Source organism: Lissotriton vulgaris, chromosome 2_1 (assembly GCF_964263255.1).
Source record: "Lissotriton vulgaris chromosome 2_1, aLisVul1.2, whole genome shotgun sequence".
NCBI lineage: Eukaryota > Metazoa > Chordata > Amphibia > Caudata > Salamandridae > Lissotriton > Lissotriton vulgaris.
Window position 1 is genome coordinate 1,422,303,771 of NC_141687.1, and position 18,725 is coordinate 1,422,322,495.

General features: G+C 45.3%; 1 protein-coding gene across 1 annotated transcript in view; it reads left to right on the forward strand.

Moving 5' to 3' along the window:
- Positions 1-2,480: 2,480 nt before the first annotated feature.
- Positions 2,481-18,725, forward strand: part of RND3 (Rho family GTPase 3) — a 34,526-nt gene continuing 18,281 nt past the window's right edge. The window contains exons 1-2 of the mRNA XM_086957247.1: positions 2,481-3,032; positions 3,758-3,845. Of these exons, the coding sequence (XP_086813373.1) occupies positions 2,883-3,032; positions 3,758-3,845 (238 nt within the window). The 5' untranslated portion in view covers positions 2,481-2,882. The remainder of the gene's footprint in view (positions 3,033-3,757; positions 3,846-18,725) is intronic.

Below are 18,725 nucleotides of genomic sequence, written 5' to 3' on the forward strand. Positions count from 1 at the left end.
AAAAGTCATGACAATGAGCCCCAAAATGAAAAAAACAATCCTGGACTGGTGTAGCTGCTTTCGAACATTCCATGGAAGCTGGGGATCTCCTGTAATGCCTTTTCTTTTCTTCTTTGGCGTTGGGCTCTTTATTTATCAAGTTTTAATCACCCTGCCTCTCCCACTGACCCCCCCTCTAGTGCTGTCCCTGTGTGATCCTTCACCTCTGCTCCTCCACCGGATTCTCTTCCGCTTCGTTCTGTCTCTCCTCCCTCCCTGTAGTGTTTCTCTCAGCTCATTGCTAGCATTACTGCCAGGTTTCCCAGATGCATGCGTAACTGGTCAAGGAAGTCACGTTGTACTTTAGAAATGTGGAACTAGTACTCTTATTTAACCTACTATTTAACCAGGACTTCAAGTTCCAGAATTCTAAGAATTAAAAAGAATGGTATGGACTATCTGGTCACGCATGGATCTGGGAAACTCGGCAGCTATGTGTTATGTTACTTAGAGCATAGGGAAGAGAGAGTAAAGGTGTGCCATTATATTTGAGTGTCACACGTGTTTTTATAAGTTGCAACATATTGAGAGAATGTCTTTGTTTTGGTCCCTGCTCCAGTTGATGATTGATCGCAGGACACCGGATTTGTCAAGTTTCCTAGGAACCAGCGCGAGTAACACGTTCAGGTCAGGTTTTTACTTTACATTCTAAGACTTGTAGTCCGGTTTATTCCAGTATAAAATCGGGACTTTAAGGCACAGAACTTTATAATAATAATAATCAAATAACGCACCGAATGCACTACTCGTTTGAGGACCTAGGAATCTTGAGAGGTATGTAACCCACGAGCTGATGACACTGTCTGCGTGTATTCTATTTACGTTGCCTCTGGGTTCTCTTTCATTTCAGCCGTGAACAGGTTCTCTCACGTGGACCAATTACAGCAGAACGCTTTTGCATATAGTGCACGATTTAAGATTATAAAAACATAGGGGCTTATTTACAAGACACTTGCGCCGCCAGTAATTCACTTATAATATGGGGAAAAGTGACGTACCGGTGGCGCGAGGGGCTTGTAAATTAGCCCCATAGTATTAGGTTGTTAGCTGCTACTTTACATATATATCATTTGAGCGCGTTTTTACACCCAGATCGGATGAAACTATAGGAGGAGGCGGTGTCCTTCGATGGGGCATCAGTGTTTTCTGGGACATGTTTTCAATATTTTTGATCCGAAGAGGCCCACTCATCGGAACTGTCGCTAAAGGTTCCCCAGAGAAGAGCAAACTGCAATGAACCTTCACACTGAGGAACGGATCAGTAAGTGCACGCAGAGACACGCCCACCCCGAGCAGCTCCGCGCAGCCGGGGGCTGACACAGAGGGCGGGGCCAGGATTCCTTCCGTTCTCAGGGAGGGGACGACAGCCCACAGATTAGGAAGTCTCCCTTCCACTTCTCGGGGGAGGGGAAGTGCTGTCGCTGGCTTAGCCTGTAGGATCAAATCACCCGTGTGACTGCGGGACAGCTCCGTTGAGAGAGGATTAATACACAGTATCTTGTGGAGTGAGGTGCGGCGAAGATACGTTGCCACTCTGTAAAGCAGCGAGCCAATTGCAGCAATGTTTTTGGAATCGGGGTCACCTCATACATTAATTATATACATCTCCTTTCTGCAGTGCTGTAACTGAGTGGCGTAATGCAAAGTGATGCCCTCTCCTGCAGAATGTGTTGAGGGGGGCCTTAGTCACCCATATCTCACTAAGCTTGGGCTGCCAGGGGCCTCATTGAAGAGCTTGGGGCCCTCTGATGGCCCCCCTCCCCCCACCCCCTTGCAGGGGCTTGCGTCACGCCCCTGTTAGCAGATAATCTAGTGGTGCGGAAATTACTGATTTGGGAATGGTGGAAGCTGAGTTGGCCTTGCGGGGGTATGAACTGGTGACCTGCTGCTCGTGCACAACCTCTGACGGGGACAGCATCTTCCCACTCAGCTTTGCAATCAACCCTTGAGTACCTTTTCGCCTAACGAGACACTGGCTGGCATCTACTAGGCAGCAGGGTAAACTCTGAGCGTGTCCAGTGACGGACATCGATGAGACATAGGCCTGGGCACTAAAATGTAAGTGGCCCCGACTAGTGAACCAGATAGCTAAAGAAAAATAAGCGGCCCACGTTTACAAACCAGGATAGTTTTGAACGTTTATAGTCGGCCTCGTCGGGTATTTTGCAAGTTACTAAATACTGATCTTCGCATGGAGGTTCTGACGCTCCTTTCCCATAGTCAATCAGTCATCCGTTTCCAGGTTCGCGCAAGCACCATATTTATTCTGTTCAATGTCCTCCAGACAAAAAAAAGGTCATGTTGGTCCTAGTTTCAGAGTATTGCAACATCCCGGAAAGTCCGAGGCGAAATATCCCCAAACTTAACCACTTACAACGTAACGCGTAAGCATTTTGTTGAGTTGGGTTGAATACAAAAGCGTCGCAGTAAGGTATCCACTCCACTCAAACATCAGAAGAGGGGAGGTTAGGGGTCAGTGCTTTAAAATGCACACTTCAGTAATTGACGGAAGATCATTCTCGTAAAGTGCCAAGCAGACCAGGGACAGATCCCAGGTAGGGCCGCTAGAGGGAGCAGTGTTTGCAAGTTTAGTTCAGGCTCAGCAGAGGGCGGGGCTCTGTCTTCAATGAGAAGGGATCGGATTGGAAGACGAGGAGAGAGAAAAGCCACCAGGGGAGGCGGAACAAAGCAGTGTGCTCACGCCGGGGCTGGTGGCAGCGTGGAGGAGCAGGAGAGCCGCCGGAGGGGATCGCCGCTTGCACGCCACAGGTTTATGGGGGACGCCTGACTCGTTTCATCCTTTAATTTCCGCGGGAGACCTGCTGAGGAAACCTTTCACCTCAATGAAGGAAAGAAGAACAAGCCAAAAACTCGCCAGCAAAACCATCATGGACCCCAACCAGAACGTGAAGTGCAAGATCGTGGTGGTGGGGGACAGCCAGTGCGGCAAGACGGCGCTGCTGCACGTGTTCGCCAAGGACTCCTTCCCGGAGGTAGGTCTGCAGGGGGCGCCGCACCGGGCGTGGATCCGAGCGCGGCCCTGGGCTAGTGGAGAGGGAGCCCTGGGGCAGGGAGCAGAACTCTGTCCATCAGCCTCGTGCGCACCTCTCTAGAGCCCAGACTTACACCTCTAACCACTAGAAGGTTGAAAAGTGGCATTGTGTGTGCCAAACGGACGGGTGGCAGCTCCCCCTGTTAATTAATAACCAGAGTGGATCTTTAGAGTAACCACAGAAATACACACGTGTTGGGTATTTTTAAGTACAGTTTATGCACAACTGGACCCAGGCGGGCAACTAGAGCCAAATTGCGGGGGGCTGAAAAATATTTCGGGGAGGCTAATTCTTCCAACCACAGAGTGGCTGTAAGATGGGGTGAAAACACAAAAAGCCTCACTTACAAGTAGATGGTCATTTAAAGACCTGTTAAGTACTCGGGTGCGGCTGCAATTAGATTGTCGCCAGCCCCCGAAGCTGTCTCTGCCCGGGTGACTCGCACGATGGTGGTGTCGGAAGCCCCGTGAGCCCAATGGGTGTTGCGCGCCAGACTGGACCCCCTTTAGAGGACACATGGCCGGTATCAATCCCTACTCCGTTTAAATTCCAGGACTGTACAATTCTGTCCTTGGGTGGGACGCCCCCCCCCCCCCCCCCCCCAGTTCCTTGATGTGTGTTTCTGGCCCCGGTGTTTAACCACCTCCTTTTTCTGTTTTCTTCAGAATTACGTCCCCACAGTGTTTGAGAACTACACGGCCAGCTTTGAGATTGACACGCAGCGGATAGAGCTGAGCCTCTGGGACACTTCTGGTAAGAGAATGTGCTGTGTCGACACGATCCTAAGCTAATCGTCTGATTCACCCCTTACGGTTCCAGGGTATGTGTGCAGGCGGGCGTGCTTTGTGTGCCCAGGGTCATTATCCCCGGAGGGAGCGTCGTTTCTCGCACTCCGTGGCGGTGTGAGAAAATGCGCGAAGTCGGAGGCTGGTTAATGGGTTATATAAAGTGTTGGGGGTGGCCGTGTTAATCTGTCAGTGTGGTTTAAGGATGTGGATACTGGTGGGTGGCGTATAGCGAGAGGGAAAGGCCCTGGGGTGGGTCGGTCTATTTGTGTGAGGTGGGGCTGTTTCCCTTACCTCCCCTTAGACCGTGCGTGAGTTTCGTGACCTGAACCTGTTGCAATGCATTACTGTAATCCCCTCGATCACGTTACTCTGGAATTGTAGATAATCTTCTTACCTCTAAATCTCAATTAAGAGGGGGGAGTGCGCGGCTGGCACCGAACGGACAGTTGCCATGCCCATTGATGCGGACTCTGGGTGAGTCCGCTGGGCCTCTGAATATTTTTGAAATAGTTGTCAGGAAACTTTATTTTGAGGGGTGATGTCGTTTACCACACTTTGGTTCCCAATTTGTACTTGGGCGAGTCACGCCTCGTTAACTGAGGGTTTGGCCCCTGAGTACGTGTGCCTCTTGTTTCAGTTAGCGTGGTTTGTGAGAACTAGTTCATTCGGCGATGCATTTGCAGGGACAGCCCTTGGATTTCATCGGTGTGCATGGGTTGGGTGGCCCGTAGGGTGTTGCTCTCACGTCTGAGGTTCATACCTCACGAAGTCTTGTTTCCCTGATTGCAAACTGCAAAGGCAGGTAAAAAAAAATTGCGGGCTCCTGAGTGGACCTGAAAAACTTGAGTGCGCCGAATGCTGTTGCCCCATTTGGGAAATGCCCCATATTGGGTAACAGCGGGGGCTTAATGTGAAAGGGGATCTCAGGGGCTCAGAATGTGGCCCTGTGTGGACAGTCCTTGGGATGCACTGGTTGCGTGGAGGAGCATCAGTCAGCTCGGAGCTGTGGTGCCTTGACTCTGTGGGGAGCTCTCGCCGCTCAGTCTGTGCTGTCGTGCGTGTGGGCGGTGGGACTCCTTCGGGTTGTCAGTGAATAGTGGAGGCAGATACTCCCTCGGGTTCAATGGCCTGTGTGTGTGAGGGGGTGCCACTCTCTCAGCTTCTGTCGCATGTTTGGTGGGAGGCGTGTGCGGGGGCTGGCGGATGCGTGCGCTGCCCGCCCGCCTCTGACTCACCCAGCAAGGAATGCGAGCCCGGCCCAGCCTGCTCCAGGGACTCCTTACGTAAAGGCGAGGCACCTTCCCGGGCGGGGGATCCCCGCATCTTTCTTACTTTCTAACGGCTTCAGCCCGCACGAGTCCTCCTCCCTCCCCGGAGCCCCTGCTAGGCCGGTTCTGTCTGTCGCCGAATGGAGTTTAAAGGTGGCGGCAGTCACGGCTCTGGGGGAGGGGGGAGTTGTTCAAGCCTGAGATATAAGCATGCGGCGGTGGTCTCTAGTGACATTAACACTGTGGCTATTGTCATGCATACAAGCCAATATTATCAAAACATGTCCTTATTTTTGAATATTTGTGGTTACAATTTTCTCAGGATACGTTAATGAGAAATCACATTTCTCCCGTTCTCTTATCAACTGTTAACAAACGTTGCTAATTATGAGACTGGAAGGCCAGACATGTGGGCTTCAAATGTCTTACGTGCTTGGTCTTTTTGTAGAAGGAGACCATGAGTTGGGAAATTCGAGATCAACCATGTGGAGTTTTCCTTTTTTTGTTTGTTTTTATACATAAAGCCTCCCCCCATGGATTGTTGCCTGGTAACATGTCGTAAATGTTTGCAGTGGAAACAACCTCCACAGTATGTGCTTGATACCTGTGTATTGTCTGTCCTGTGACCCATTACATATTTTGTGCTGCTGCAAAAACGAAATGGTATGTTTCGTCCTCTGTGCTCAGCCTCTGTGTCGTAATACCTGGTGATGGGTGCTGCATATGTTGGTTCCTAACTATGCAGGGTTCTGTTGCCCTCTGTCATCATTTTCAAGTACGCCATGTTTAATACAGGCCTACCCTTATGGCAAGTAATTGTGATTGAACTTTTTTCTCCCTTTTCTGTATCTCTGAGCCGAAAAGGCCTCAGGCATTCCCCTCTTGTGGCCTTGGAGATACGTTACTTGTGTGTGGCCTAACCCAAAAAAAAATGTTAAGAAGTTTACCCATTTTTTATTTGTATTGGTAGCTGTTGAATAAGGTTGTTGTTGTTGTGCTGACCTGTTCTTTTTGGCCACCATCACCTCACTGTAATGACTTGTTCCCATGCATTGTATTTAAGCTGAATGTTGGGTGTTCAGATATCTGTTTGGAATGTGGCCCCTTAACTGCACTTGAGCTTGGACAGGGAACAGAGTAGTACTAGGAATCTGATACAGTATCATGAACATTATGGCTGGGACAGATAATTACTGACACAAACTCCAGACCGGCTGAGCACACTTTATGGGTTTGCATAAGTCTCAAGATTCCCCTTTCCGTGTGTAAGAAGCCACTCCAATACCTTTTTTCGTTGCATTCTGGGATTTGGAGTCCTGTTTCATTTTAAAATGTGAACAAAAAGAATAAAAGCAGGCAACCTGGACTAGATAACCCCCTAGCACATGGAGCTGGAATCCTTCAGCATTCTTAGGTGTGTTGGAAGTTCTCAAGACCCAAGGGGCTCTATAGGGCCTCGTGTGTGTGTGTGTGTGTGTGTTTGTGTGTATGTCATGGCGGCATTCAAGCACTGAAAATAAAATTGCACGAAGAAACTTCCTACACCCCTGCGTGCTACACTTGTTGTAGAAAAATCTTGAGTACTTCGCTTGACAGTATTCACCTCCAGGTACAGTTCAGTAGTGGTTGGTTACCTGTTTCAATGGTTCAAATTAATGTGAACATACTGTGTTAGCCAGAGAAGCTGGTCTAACAAAAGGTTGAGGCATTTGCTGCCTATTTATTTTTTGGTTTTACCCCTGCCTAATGGCTTGTGCTCTGGTGTTTAACCAGCAGAGTTTGATATTACTATGTGGATACATTTGTGTCTAACCGGTAGGCAAAGAATGTTTTAGAGTTTCTACATTTAATTGAAGCATTATAGCACACATCTTGCTGAGCTCACATTTTTGCTATCCTTTTGGATATTGTACTGGTGCACTAGTACACTGTGGCTCTCGCTGGATGATCTTTTACTGTGTGCTTGGTGTGGAACATTTTATTGTCTCTTTATTGGGGCCAGTGCGTGATGGTATTAAAGTGACTGTTTGGGGTGGGGGCCTACTCTTATCTTTTGTGTTGACACTGTGCTTGCGGGTTTAAGTATGTCCTTTGTGTGGCACAGATGAGGAGAATGGTGTTTTACGATCTCATTATATGGCCCCCTGTTGGAGGATAGTTTACGATGCCCTTCGTGTGGCTTGATGGTATTTACTGTCTTTTAGTAAGTCTCTGTGCTCGGTGATAGTTTAGTCCTCCTTTTGGTGCGGCACTGTTGAGGGACTTAACCGTGCTTTCCCTCTGGCGTCAGACCCCCTGAGTGTTGTGCTATCGCATTTTAAGTATCCCAGCCTCTGTTGACCATGCACCACCCTGCTTATTCAGCTGCCTTGTAAATGCAATCTTTACCTAATGTTTAAGAGTCGTCTGGGGCTGCGCAAAGAGTGTTGTTGAAACATTAACTTAAAACCGGCGGTGGCCGCATAAATGTGTGGGCTCTGCCCTCGCCCCAAGCGTTTATTTCCCCTTGAGCAATCTTGTGTGGTCTGCCGGCCCAAGGCCGCCTGTGATCCTCCTGTTTGTCGTCTGTGGCGCTGCACGGACGCGTCGCTTTAAATAAGTGTACGTAACGTAATGACGTATTTTCCGACGGAGTAGAGAACCTTCTTCTGCACTCTGGTTGGAGCGGCCAGTCTTAGCGCTAGGCCCATTTCCAGCCGCTTTGTCCATTAAGGTACTATCAGAATATAGATTTTGTCCTGTTAAAAACATTCTATACAGACTATCTCGGACAACCACAGTTCTGTGAAGGCCGAAGTACACAGGCACGTTTAGATTTGTTAATCTTAACTCTCCATCTAGGTATATTTGCACAGATGGGTAGTTAAGTATGTATAACTGGACGTGTGTGTGTGTGTGTGTGTGTGTGTATATATATATATATATATATATATATATATGTATGTACTTTTATGAGACTATTGTGGTAGTGTGTGTATATAAAGGCAAGTAAAGATTACATATTTAAGATATACAGGAATACGTCCTTAAGATATACAGATGTAGACTTAAGAATAGTAAGGTTGCATAGAACGTATTTATTTAATTATATATTACTATATTGTTGTTGATATGTGAAGAGGCCTTAGAACAATCTTGGTAGTTGGGTCTCAGTTAATCTGCACGCTTAGGTTTCCGGTCCATTTCATCGATATTTGACCTTTCAGTCTTTTTTTGTGAATGAAGAATTATTGCTATTTAAAGTAATTGACCACTAGTAGCATAGTTCAGGCAAGAGAAAACAAAAACCTGGATGTGTTCTGGTGCCACTACACCTGCTGCGCTAATGGAAGCTAGGCCTCTGCCTTTGGTGTCCCGAAAGGCAGGAGGTATTGTAATCTAGAGTGAGACAGTCCAATGTCCATAAATGTGTGGTTTTTATTTTTATTTTGTAGATGTAATTTTTTTTTTTTTTTTTTTTTAGTAGATATGCTTAATTTATTGTGTTGGTGTGAGGTGCGCCTCGTAAAACAATTTTATGACTAGAGGCTTTTTAATTTGACTGCCAATCGCAACTAATTGAAAGAGCGGCTCAAATACTTTTTTTTTTTTTTCTTTCATCCTATTGAAACCCGTGTCCTAAAATGGTTATCATTTCACCTTGGGCCCCAGTCTTACGTGCTGCGTGGAAGTTTCCAGAGAGGCAGGGTTCTGCTCGAGCAAGGCCTGGGAGTGATTAAAAAGAGCTGCCAAGAATGTTTCCAGCCCTGGTAATTGTCTGCATTCCTGGCTCGCATTACTAACCTGCCGCTGCTGAAAACATGTTTTGCTTGGGGCCCAAGGAGGGGAAGTGCGGCCCGAGCACAGCCTGTTCCAGAACCGCGACCTTTCTCGCCAGGATGTAAAGGCGGTGTCTACATCGCACCATAGAAGTGCACTCTCCAGGCATTGTCATAAGAGGCCTATATCGTGTATATTTTTAACACCTGTGTGGTTCAGCACCGCGAAATGCATGGAACGGACCTTGCTTGAAGTTTTGACATGACATTCTATTCTACAGCAAGTCAAACTTTGTTTAAAAAAAACGGGCATACTTTTTAAATTTTTTTGTGCATTGCATTTGGTGGCTGTCTCCCACTGATGCAGTTAGGCCAACATGGAGGACAAAACTATGTCTGTAGTTTTTACGAAGATATGCGTGTCCTGAAGCATCGTGTTGATGGAGATTCCTGAGCTAAAAATAGGCCCGAGAAAACAGTTGCAGGAATAAAACCCCTGTGACTGAACACAAGTTATTTAAAGTCGACTCTAGTAGAAGAATGGACTGTTTGTGTTCCCGTACAAGACTGCCAATGCTTTAAATAACTGTTTTGAAATGTGCGCATCCTGCCGTGGGGTGGTCGGGGAAGGGGTTGCGGGTGCAAGTTATAGTCGCTTGTGCAAGTCATGTTTCATTACCTTCTCTGACCCTAAATCTGAACATACGATGTTCATCTACATTATGTTTTATTTTTGTTTAGCTTATTTTGCTTCCTTTATTATGCCAGATCTCATGAGATCTCACATGGCTGTACTGTGTTGGTGCAATGTTTTTGAGCATAGATTTGAGGTCTGGGGTAGTTGGGTAGGCTGCGTCCTCATATGTTAGAGGTTAGTTTGGGTGCTATCATGGTTTGAAAAGATGGTTTTGCAGGTTGTGTTGGAAATATGTCTAGGCATGGCGTGTACCTCCCTATGGTGTGCAAGGGAGCTGCTGGGCAGATACCACCAGATACCATCACTGGTGGTTGTGTTTCAACTTGTGATTGCCAGATACCATCACTGGTGGTTGTGTTTCAGCTTGTGATTGCCTTTTTTTTTTATATGCCTCTATTAATGTTGCAGAACATGGCAGTACTGATGCAAGCCAAAATTGGAATATTTTCTTTTTTGTGATGATATATTAACCCGTTAAGCGTGCGCAACCATTCTGCCCCAGTGCGGACGTTCGATTGCGCTAACGGGATTCGGACGTCCAACGGTCGTGCGCAGCACTAGCGAGGTAGTGCACGCGACGACCGTTGGACGTTCGAAGCACTCAACGGGTTAAACACACATTTCAAAGGTATTTTAGCACAGGAATGTTAGTCTTTTGAAGACAGTCATGACAGAGTAGGACAATGGCTGCTATGCAGCTTTTGCGCCATTGGTTATTTATTCTTCTCCTGCATACGTTTTAGTGTCTTTGTCTCAGATTTGGTTTTGTCATATTTATCTATACCTATTGGCTCCAGTTGTAGTAGTCATTAAATGCTGTATGCCTAGTTATGGGCCTTTGTGGCTCTGTGTTAGACCTGTCTGGCCCTTCGCGTAGTCCCTCCAATCTATTATTTATTTTGTCCCCTTTTTGCCCCTCATGCCTTTTGTATTTTTTGTGTCCACTAGGTTTTTATGGTGTTGGTCTGGGGGATAGGTGCTCTTTTGCCCTCATAGTTTTTCAACACAGGCCTAGATGCCTTTCCTGACAGGAATTCACTTAGAGTCACAAAATGGTGGCTGCCAACTGTCACACCTGAGAACTGTCCCATAGGTTAGCATAGGGCATTCCAGAACCTTCTGGTCCCTTCTGGACCTCTGAGAGTCAGCCTATAAAAGGCGGAATGCTGGGCAACCATTTTGTCTTGCAGAGTAGGCTGGCTAGAGTGAAGGCTGTAGCATAAGGCAGGGGCTGGATCAACAGAGGGTTGACTTCCCATGATAGGGTCGCTCCTTACTGGTGCACCACCCTTCTTCCCTTGTAGTTGCTGACCTGAACCTGCCTGAGGGAAACCTGTAGACCCTGGGCACCTGTTCCCATCTGGTCCCAGAGGAGAGAGTGGGTGTGGGAGGTTACGCTGGAGTGAAATTCCTTCTACCGCCATTGAGAAAAAGGGACTTGGTGCAGATTAAGAGAGAGGGATTCCTGTGTGCCTTGATTGGAAGCCACGAGAACCGAGAGTATAGGAGGACTTACTAGACTTCCAACCGAGTTTCCCCCCCCCCTCTGTGGTTACCTCTGGTGTTAACTCGCCTCATCAGGGGAAGTGGGATCTTCCTGGTAGGGGCTTAGAATCAAGTGCCTGGCGCAGTGTCGCTGAGGGAAACTGTCCGTGTGGTGAAGGCTGCCCCCATCTCTCTAAGACTGGTAACTGAGGCGGTGAGATCGCGTAAGGAACCTCCTCCCCTACTGCTCGGCGCAAAGAACTGTCCGTGTAGTGAATGCTGCCCCATCTCGCTGTGCCCGATAATTGAGGCGGAAGGTTCGTTTGGGGAAACTTCACTTCCAGGCACTGCGCAGGTCTGGCGCACTGCGCAGGTCTGGCGGACTGAACACAAGTCCCGGGGCGTGGGTGGAACCCAAGGAGGAGGTCCCGCGCAGCTGAGGAGACTCCGACCGCGAGTCACTACTCGCCCGCGCATGCCCAGTAACTCCGCTTCCCTCACGGAAGGCGGAGATTTCACCGATGGAGGAGGCGGCCGGGAGGTGAGCATCGGCTCCTCTCCGCTTGTGTGCCCTCTTTCCCTGCATCCGCTCTAACAAGGAGGAGCGGTCTGGTGCGGGAGAGGAGGGACGAGGGGCCGCGTCAACTGCCTGGAGAGACTGGTTCCTTTTGTCTCCCCCCACCCCCCCCCCTCCCCCACCCTCACCAATACGAACGGAGACACAGGCCCAGTGGGCCCAACACAAAGGAAGTAAGAGGTTGAGAGGGGGAAGTTGGAGGCCATTGATTCACTTACAAGGAGCAGAGACTTTTGGTTGGCCACACGAGGATTGGGCTAACACTGGGCAAAGCCCGTCAAGATTCTTGAAAAGATCATCGGAGACCGAATATTGAATGCTGATTGTACACCTTTAGTGAATATATATATATATTCTATCCACCCCCCTTGAGATAGCTCTAGAGAGGAACTTGCATAGAGTAATGAAGTGAGTAAGGCTAGCCAATTCTTCTGGAGACAAAGGTGGAGAGGGGGTAAATGTGTTAATCACTTACAGAGGAGTCAAGTCTAGTAAAGTTTAGAGGAGTGCAGACACTGCTCTCTGGAAACTAATGTAATGTGTTAAGTGGGAAAGCTGAATAGTGAGATATTTTGGCAACTTTGAAGATCTTAATAATTTCACTGATGAAGTCCACATCAGTTGGATGAATCTCGTCTGCTGTTGCTTTTAAATAAATAAGAATACAGAAACTTTTTTAAATCTCCACAGTGGATGGACCTACATCGTTGTTTTGAGTTGGTGGTGCACTTCACAGTTGTATTTAAATTAGCCTTCTCTTGCAGCTAGGGGCCAAAACTCTGGGAACTTCCAAACCAGTTCGAACAACCGTACAGGTAGTTATTTATACAATGACATTTAAACTCCTATTAAAAACTTGTAAAAGTAGGTTGGCTAATCTTAGATCCAACTAGTGTTGTTTTTGTGTGCGACAGTTAGGGAATCCCACATACACTTAAACATTGTAATGTTTTTAAGGTATTTCCAAATTAACGGCGTCTCGAAGGGTGAATAATGCCATAGTCCCATCTTCTGTTTAAGTCCTGATAGGAGTTTCTGCTTTCTATAATGTGGTCTGTTGCATAATGTTTATCAAATAAAATAGCAGTGACTCTATATTTGAACTTTATTTGGGTCTTTCCACTTCTAGATATCTTTTATGGTATTTTAGTATGTCATGTGTGTTGAAATGGCAGCTTCAAGCATATTTTGTGAATATGAATCTCAGCTTGATCCTTTCTTTGCCGAAATATTTTATTATTGGCTAAAAGGATGAACTGTCACATGCCAGCAGACCATTTCTCTGGCCATGAATATCTTGTTGGATTTCTCAAATGCTTACTCATCCCTTAGTCTTGGAGTGAGAAGAGCATGGTTCTACATATTCTGACCAAAAGCCATTGCTTTAAAAGTGAAGGCTTTGTGATTATTGCACCAATGAAAATCTTCTCAGCAGAGCCAACATGTTGTTGCTGAGGAAGGGATTAAATCTAATTAAATTCAGAAAGGCCAAGGAAGGTTTAAAACCTATTGGCTTTATCCTTGTTTGAGCACAGTACATCATGTTCAGAATGCTTAATATGTTACCATGGACTGTCTTTTATAAACTTCCAGGTATAGCAATACCTGCATAAAGACTACAAACTACAAAAATGAATATGAGCAACTTGAGCGTAAAACATTCAGAGCTCTTCAGGAAACCTATGAAGACTGTCAACCTGCACTTACATTTTCAGATCGGAATGTTTGCCATTTCACATTGGGTAGCACTAACTATCCAGATGCTTCTTTCCTCAGTTTTCGTTTGTTGGAATTTAACTTATTACCAACTGAAAACTGAGGTAATTCCTGGTGACTAGTTTCTTAAACTTTTTCGCCTTCTTGTGAATTGTTATTACCAATGCAATTGGTGTTTGGTCCACTAAATCTATATATTTTTATTGGCTGTTATGTTTACAGTATTTGGTTTAGCTTGTAATGAACTCTAATTCGTTCTTGAATTTTATATGGCCCTTCATACACACTTGGCAAAGTCAGTATCCGCTCTGTTTTGACTGTGGTTTCTTGGCGCCATTTTGGAGTGTGTGGTTGAAAATGTCATTGGATGTGGTTTGTCCTAAGGGAGGCTTTGGATGAGTTGTGCACCATTCAAACACACAATTCAAACATCATGCAGTATACATTTGCACACGTAAGCATGAGGTGTTGCAGAGTGTGAAAATTGATGCATTGTTGCATATATCCTGTTTTAAGCAAAAAAATATTAATTTGTCGTCTCCAAAGGTGGTGCAGAAATTTAGTGCCATCTAGAATTCCAGGAGGTTGACCGTTCACATTCTTGCTGAAATAAAGTTCTGAGCTTGGCCATCTGGGCGGAGAAGTATCTTCTGCCGGCCTGCAACTTTTTGAAAGGATTCATAGTTGCTAGGTTAATCTGCAACGTAAAAGTATTGTTTGGTGCAGAGTTTATTTTGAAGGAAGTGTATTCCAAGTCCATGAATATTGCTCAGTGTGCCAAGAACATTACTTTAAAGAAAAAGTGTCATCTTCATACAGGCACCCAATGGAGGTAAATGAGGCTTGGTGAGGTGCAATTCCCAAGGAGGAGATTACAGAGTTGTGTAGCAGCTGCATTGGTAATTCTCTAATTTCTTTAATGGCTAAAGGGCTCCAAAAATTAATCCTTCATATTCTATATGGGACAGCGCTATGGCATTGGTTGCTTGAAATCTTTAAAGGGAGCAAAGGGATCTGTAGAAACATTGTTTGAAATCGGGATTTACTTGAGGTGTAAGTAAGATATTGGAGTCCAGAATCGCCCCATAATATTTCACCTCTGCTTAGTCCATTGGTTGTGCCCTTAGTTCTTATGGCCACGTGATTTAGAAGTGGTAGTTGGTCCATTTATAGCACATTAGTGTTTGATTGTGTGGTACTGGAATCTAGAAGAAATGTGTCCTCTGTAGTTGCTTCCAGTGATTTCCCCCCCCCCCCCCCCCCCCCCCCCATGTTTCCCCTAGAGAGGCAGAGCGCGTAACAAAAGCTGTCTCAAACTGTGGAAATAAATGAAAGGCAAAACCAATTGGCTTGCCTTCAATGTGCTGACTCCTGTAAAAAATGCTTGTTTGAAAAGCACTGACCAACTCAAATCTGCATTGTGTGCTCATGAATGCAGCTAAAGCAAGCTCTTGCTGTATGTCCTCTTGGGTTGTGCATATGCCACTGGTGATTTGTTTACAAAGGTGCAGTACCTCAAACCATTACCAGATGGTCTTCGTGAGTCCTTGCTGTACCAGGTTTTGTACAAGAGACCATTGCTAGAGGACCCATTGGTGCTGTCCTCTGCCTGCCTCCCACGTCTCGGGGATCCAGAGAATTATGACCGACTTCTTGGAATGTCTGCTTTTGTTGAAAGTGGATCCGAACAATAGCAAAAAACGTGATAATATTTTTGTTTTTTGACATGGAAAATCATAGGGTGATTCTTCAATACATGAATGTCCATATTCTCTTTTGCTCTTTATTTTCATGGGTTGAATAAAAGTACCTGTACTAGGTTAATTGTGGTCATTAGTGCAGCCGTATGTGCACCTCCTGTGTTCCACAGTGAATCTATCCTTTTCTTTGTAGATATTTCGAGTCACAGGTACTTAGAAAGCCCTTTGATTCAGTACTTCAGACTACCTAGAAGGTGCTTGTTTCGACGCATGGCACTAGCAGAGGGTATCTGTGTTCTAGTCATTTTAGACCAGCAAGAAGCAATACTAGAGGGTCTTGGACCCTCTAGTAATGTTCAGAAAAGAGCAACCTCCTTCTCTAAATTTTCTTTTTGTCATTCTGTTCATTTTAGAATGTGCTGCAGGTGAAAAGCTTTGTGATGAGTTAAATAGACTACTTTATTAACCAGTTAGCTTTGGAAAATGTGAAGGACAACACAGACTGGCAATGGCTGAAGGGGACTTAACTAGACAAGCCATTGCCAGAAGAGGTTTGATCGAGAGCTTCTTTCTGTAAGTTTCTTTTATTGTAGTGATGGCATGAGCTGTTGCGAGTAGCTACAGCTTCTTTAACCAGACTGAAACATGCAGCAAAGCAGATAGGTGGCGAAATATGCTTTACTGTGGTGGGACGGAATATGCTTTACTGTGGTGGGACGGATATGCTTATGCAGAATATGTGAATAATCAAAGCGGAAATTCCACAGTATAAGTCCGCTTTGTTTAATATTGTATTCATCAGCAAAATGAGCAATTGGGAGGCAGTTCAGTCTTATCGCAACCTCTAAAATTCCCCCATATCAGGTCTGAAGAATTCAATGATCCCTGAAAGGATGCTTTTTACCCCAAAAAACAATTATAATTTATTTTGCTGCTTAAAAATAAAAAAAAACTATACCGCATAGATTACCACAGTAACACGCCTGCAGCCCTCGCTGGTTTCCCCTGGGTTGATGTCATGGTCTGGTGCAATTAATGAGCAGAGAGTGGAAAAGCTTTAAAATTCCATGGGGAAAACGTGCCTGTCAGATAAAAGCCCCCCAAGTCGAGACAAAAGGCACCCAGCGTTTCAGGGTCAGACACGATTGTTAACACTAATTGTAGGAAATGCCATTCATTTGTCTTTCGAATCTATAAACCCTTGTTTAAGGGCAGTGAAGGACCTGGTAGGTAGAAGGATCTCCCGGGAGTAACTGAGGATGGCTGTTCGTATACACGTTCTTCCTGTTATTGCTGCATACTAGTGTAATTTCTTTCCTGGGATATTTTGAAACCACTCTTTTTTTAAAGTGTGTTTGTTGGTTTTGTTACTATCATTAATCTATAATTCTGTGTTCATCCATAGAACACAGCATTTCATGTTTTTAGGTGGAGCATGGGTCACGCATGCACTTCTCTGTGAGGCATGCTGTGTTCATGTATTGATTTGAAGCTCCGCCCATCTTTACAATTGGCCCCTATTGTCCTCTTGAAATCATTGCTTTTGATTCATGAATAGGTATTTAATAAAGCACATTTGTAATTACAATGCATGATTTTATTTTTACTGTAATTATTTTTACATTTTCAGAAACGCTTAGAGTGAAAATTAGAGCATGCATAGTAATTACAAATATCCTTACAATACATACCTCGAAACAAAACCGACCATCGTCCTGCACCAATCAAGCTCTTCGTGGAACCAGGAAATGAAGTTGCTCAGAGGTGCAGCAATTGTTGCAGGCCTGCCTTGACTCCTGCATAATGCTTTCCACCTCGTAGACTCACAGTAACCCTAGGTGGGTCGCGACAGTTTGTCGTTCTAAAAATTGGGTTGTGGTTCTAAAAAGTTTAGAAAGCACTGCTGTAATGAGTATCTGTGGCAGCAGCTTGCCAGACGATTATTTCTGAATAATTGAGGCCACCTAGTTTCTCTGTTATGGGTGGGGTTGTGTAGACTTGGCATTATGCTGACGTGTTATGGTCAGGGGTGATGGGGAAACTGTTGCAGAGCATTTGGTTAAACACCAAGAAACTCTGGTCTCTGTTTAACTACCACAAAAAATTGGAAAACTGTAATCATTCCTTTTTATGCTGCGTCTGAGTTTTTTATTTGAGGGGGATTCTTTAGCCTTTATGTAAAATGTGCTACAGAAATATGCAGATATTGGAGAAAAACGGCGTGGGAGAAAAATATGTTTGGCCCTCCAACTACCTTCTACCCACACGCATTGCAAGAAACTGATTTACTGTCACCCACACGGTTTGCTCTATTGTAAATGATTAACTGACCTGACTGAACCAGTCTGCCTGCCTGCGTGGTGAGGGCAGCTGGTTTCTGTCCACGTGTGATTATAGTCCTAATTACTGTACGTGCATGTGCATTTATGGTATTGTAGATCTTCAGGCAGCGGTGACTGCAATAGATAGGTATGCGTCATCGGATGGCATCATTGTTTCGGGGTGAGGCTGTATATGAATGTTTTGGGACTGTTTCATTCCCTGACTATAAATTATCTCATGAGCTAAAGGAAACTAACTTGAAAGTAATTGTATTTTTATTTGGGCAGCCTCGTTTTGTCGGTTAGATCTACACATAGAAAATCTTGCTTCCCAATGGTTTCATTGCCCTCTTTGCTCACAGTTAAATGATCACTATGCACTGTTAGTAGTAACCACTGAAGTAAAAATTACAATTTGCACGTTCTAATAAATCCAATATGGTTGGATGTAGATGATCATGGTGGACATTCACAGTGACCTAGGGACACTAAATATATATTTTTTTATCATTGTATTGGTTTGAGATGTGAATTTGACGATGGAAGATTGGCTGTGGTGTGGCCCGCTCGGCTTTTTTGGTAGAACACGGTCTGTCCTTGGGCTCACATTTGTCTGTGAGCCTTTACTTGTATTCTGCAATGTACGGTAAGGACAACATTCATTTGGGCAATTCTGCACGTGTTTTTTTTTTTTTTTTGGGTAAATTTTTTTTCTTCTTGTGGTGGAAGGCGGACCCCCTACAAACCTTAATTGCGCATGCATAGGTGGTCTTCTAGCCTACTGGCACCTCAGTGGTTTGTCCACAGTGATACAAGGACCACTGCTTGTTATGACATTGAGTACCTAGGCCCCTGTTTTGAAGACCATGTCATTCCATTGTGCATTGGTGTTTATTTTCCCTCAACTAAAATGGCAGTTCCCAATGCCTAAAGGTGGGCTGTGTATTGTACATGGACAACCACGAGGAAGCCGACAGTGATGTGGTGATAGACAATATGGAAGCATAGTGTGCATCTTCAAGACTTGGGGGCTGCGGGGGCAGGAATGTATGCACTTGTAATGTTTGATAAATGGATGACTAAGCAGCCAATATGGAAATTCAGAGCAACTGAACGTAAACCGGTCAGAGCGGTGCTGCAGTGTTTTTAGCAAGGTATGGTGGATGTGCTATCCTAGCATTGGTGAAAACGGAAACCAGTTTTGTATATTTAAGAAGCTGCTTTTGGGTTGTTGGTGTTAGCAACGAATAGCAATATTGATTTTCTCATGGTTGTGGATGAATGCCAGGGTCCATGTAAAGCTATTTCTTTGCTGCTGTAAGA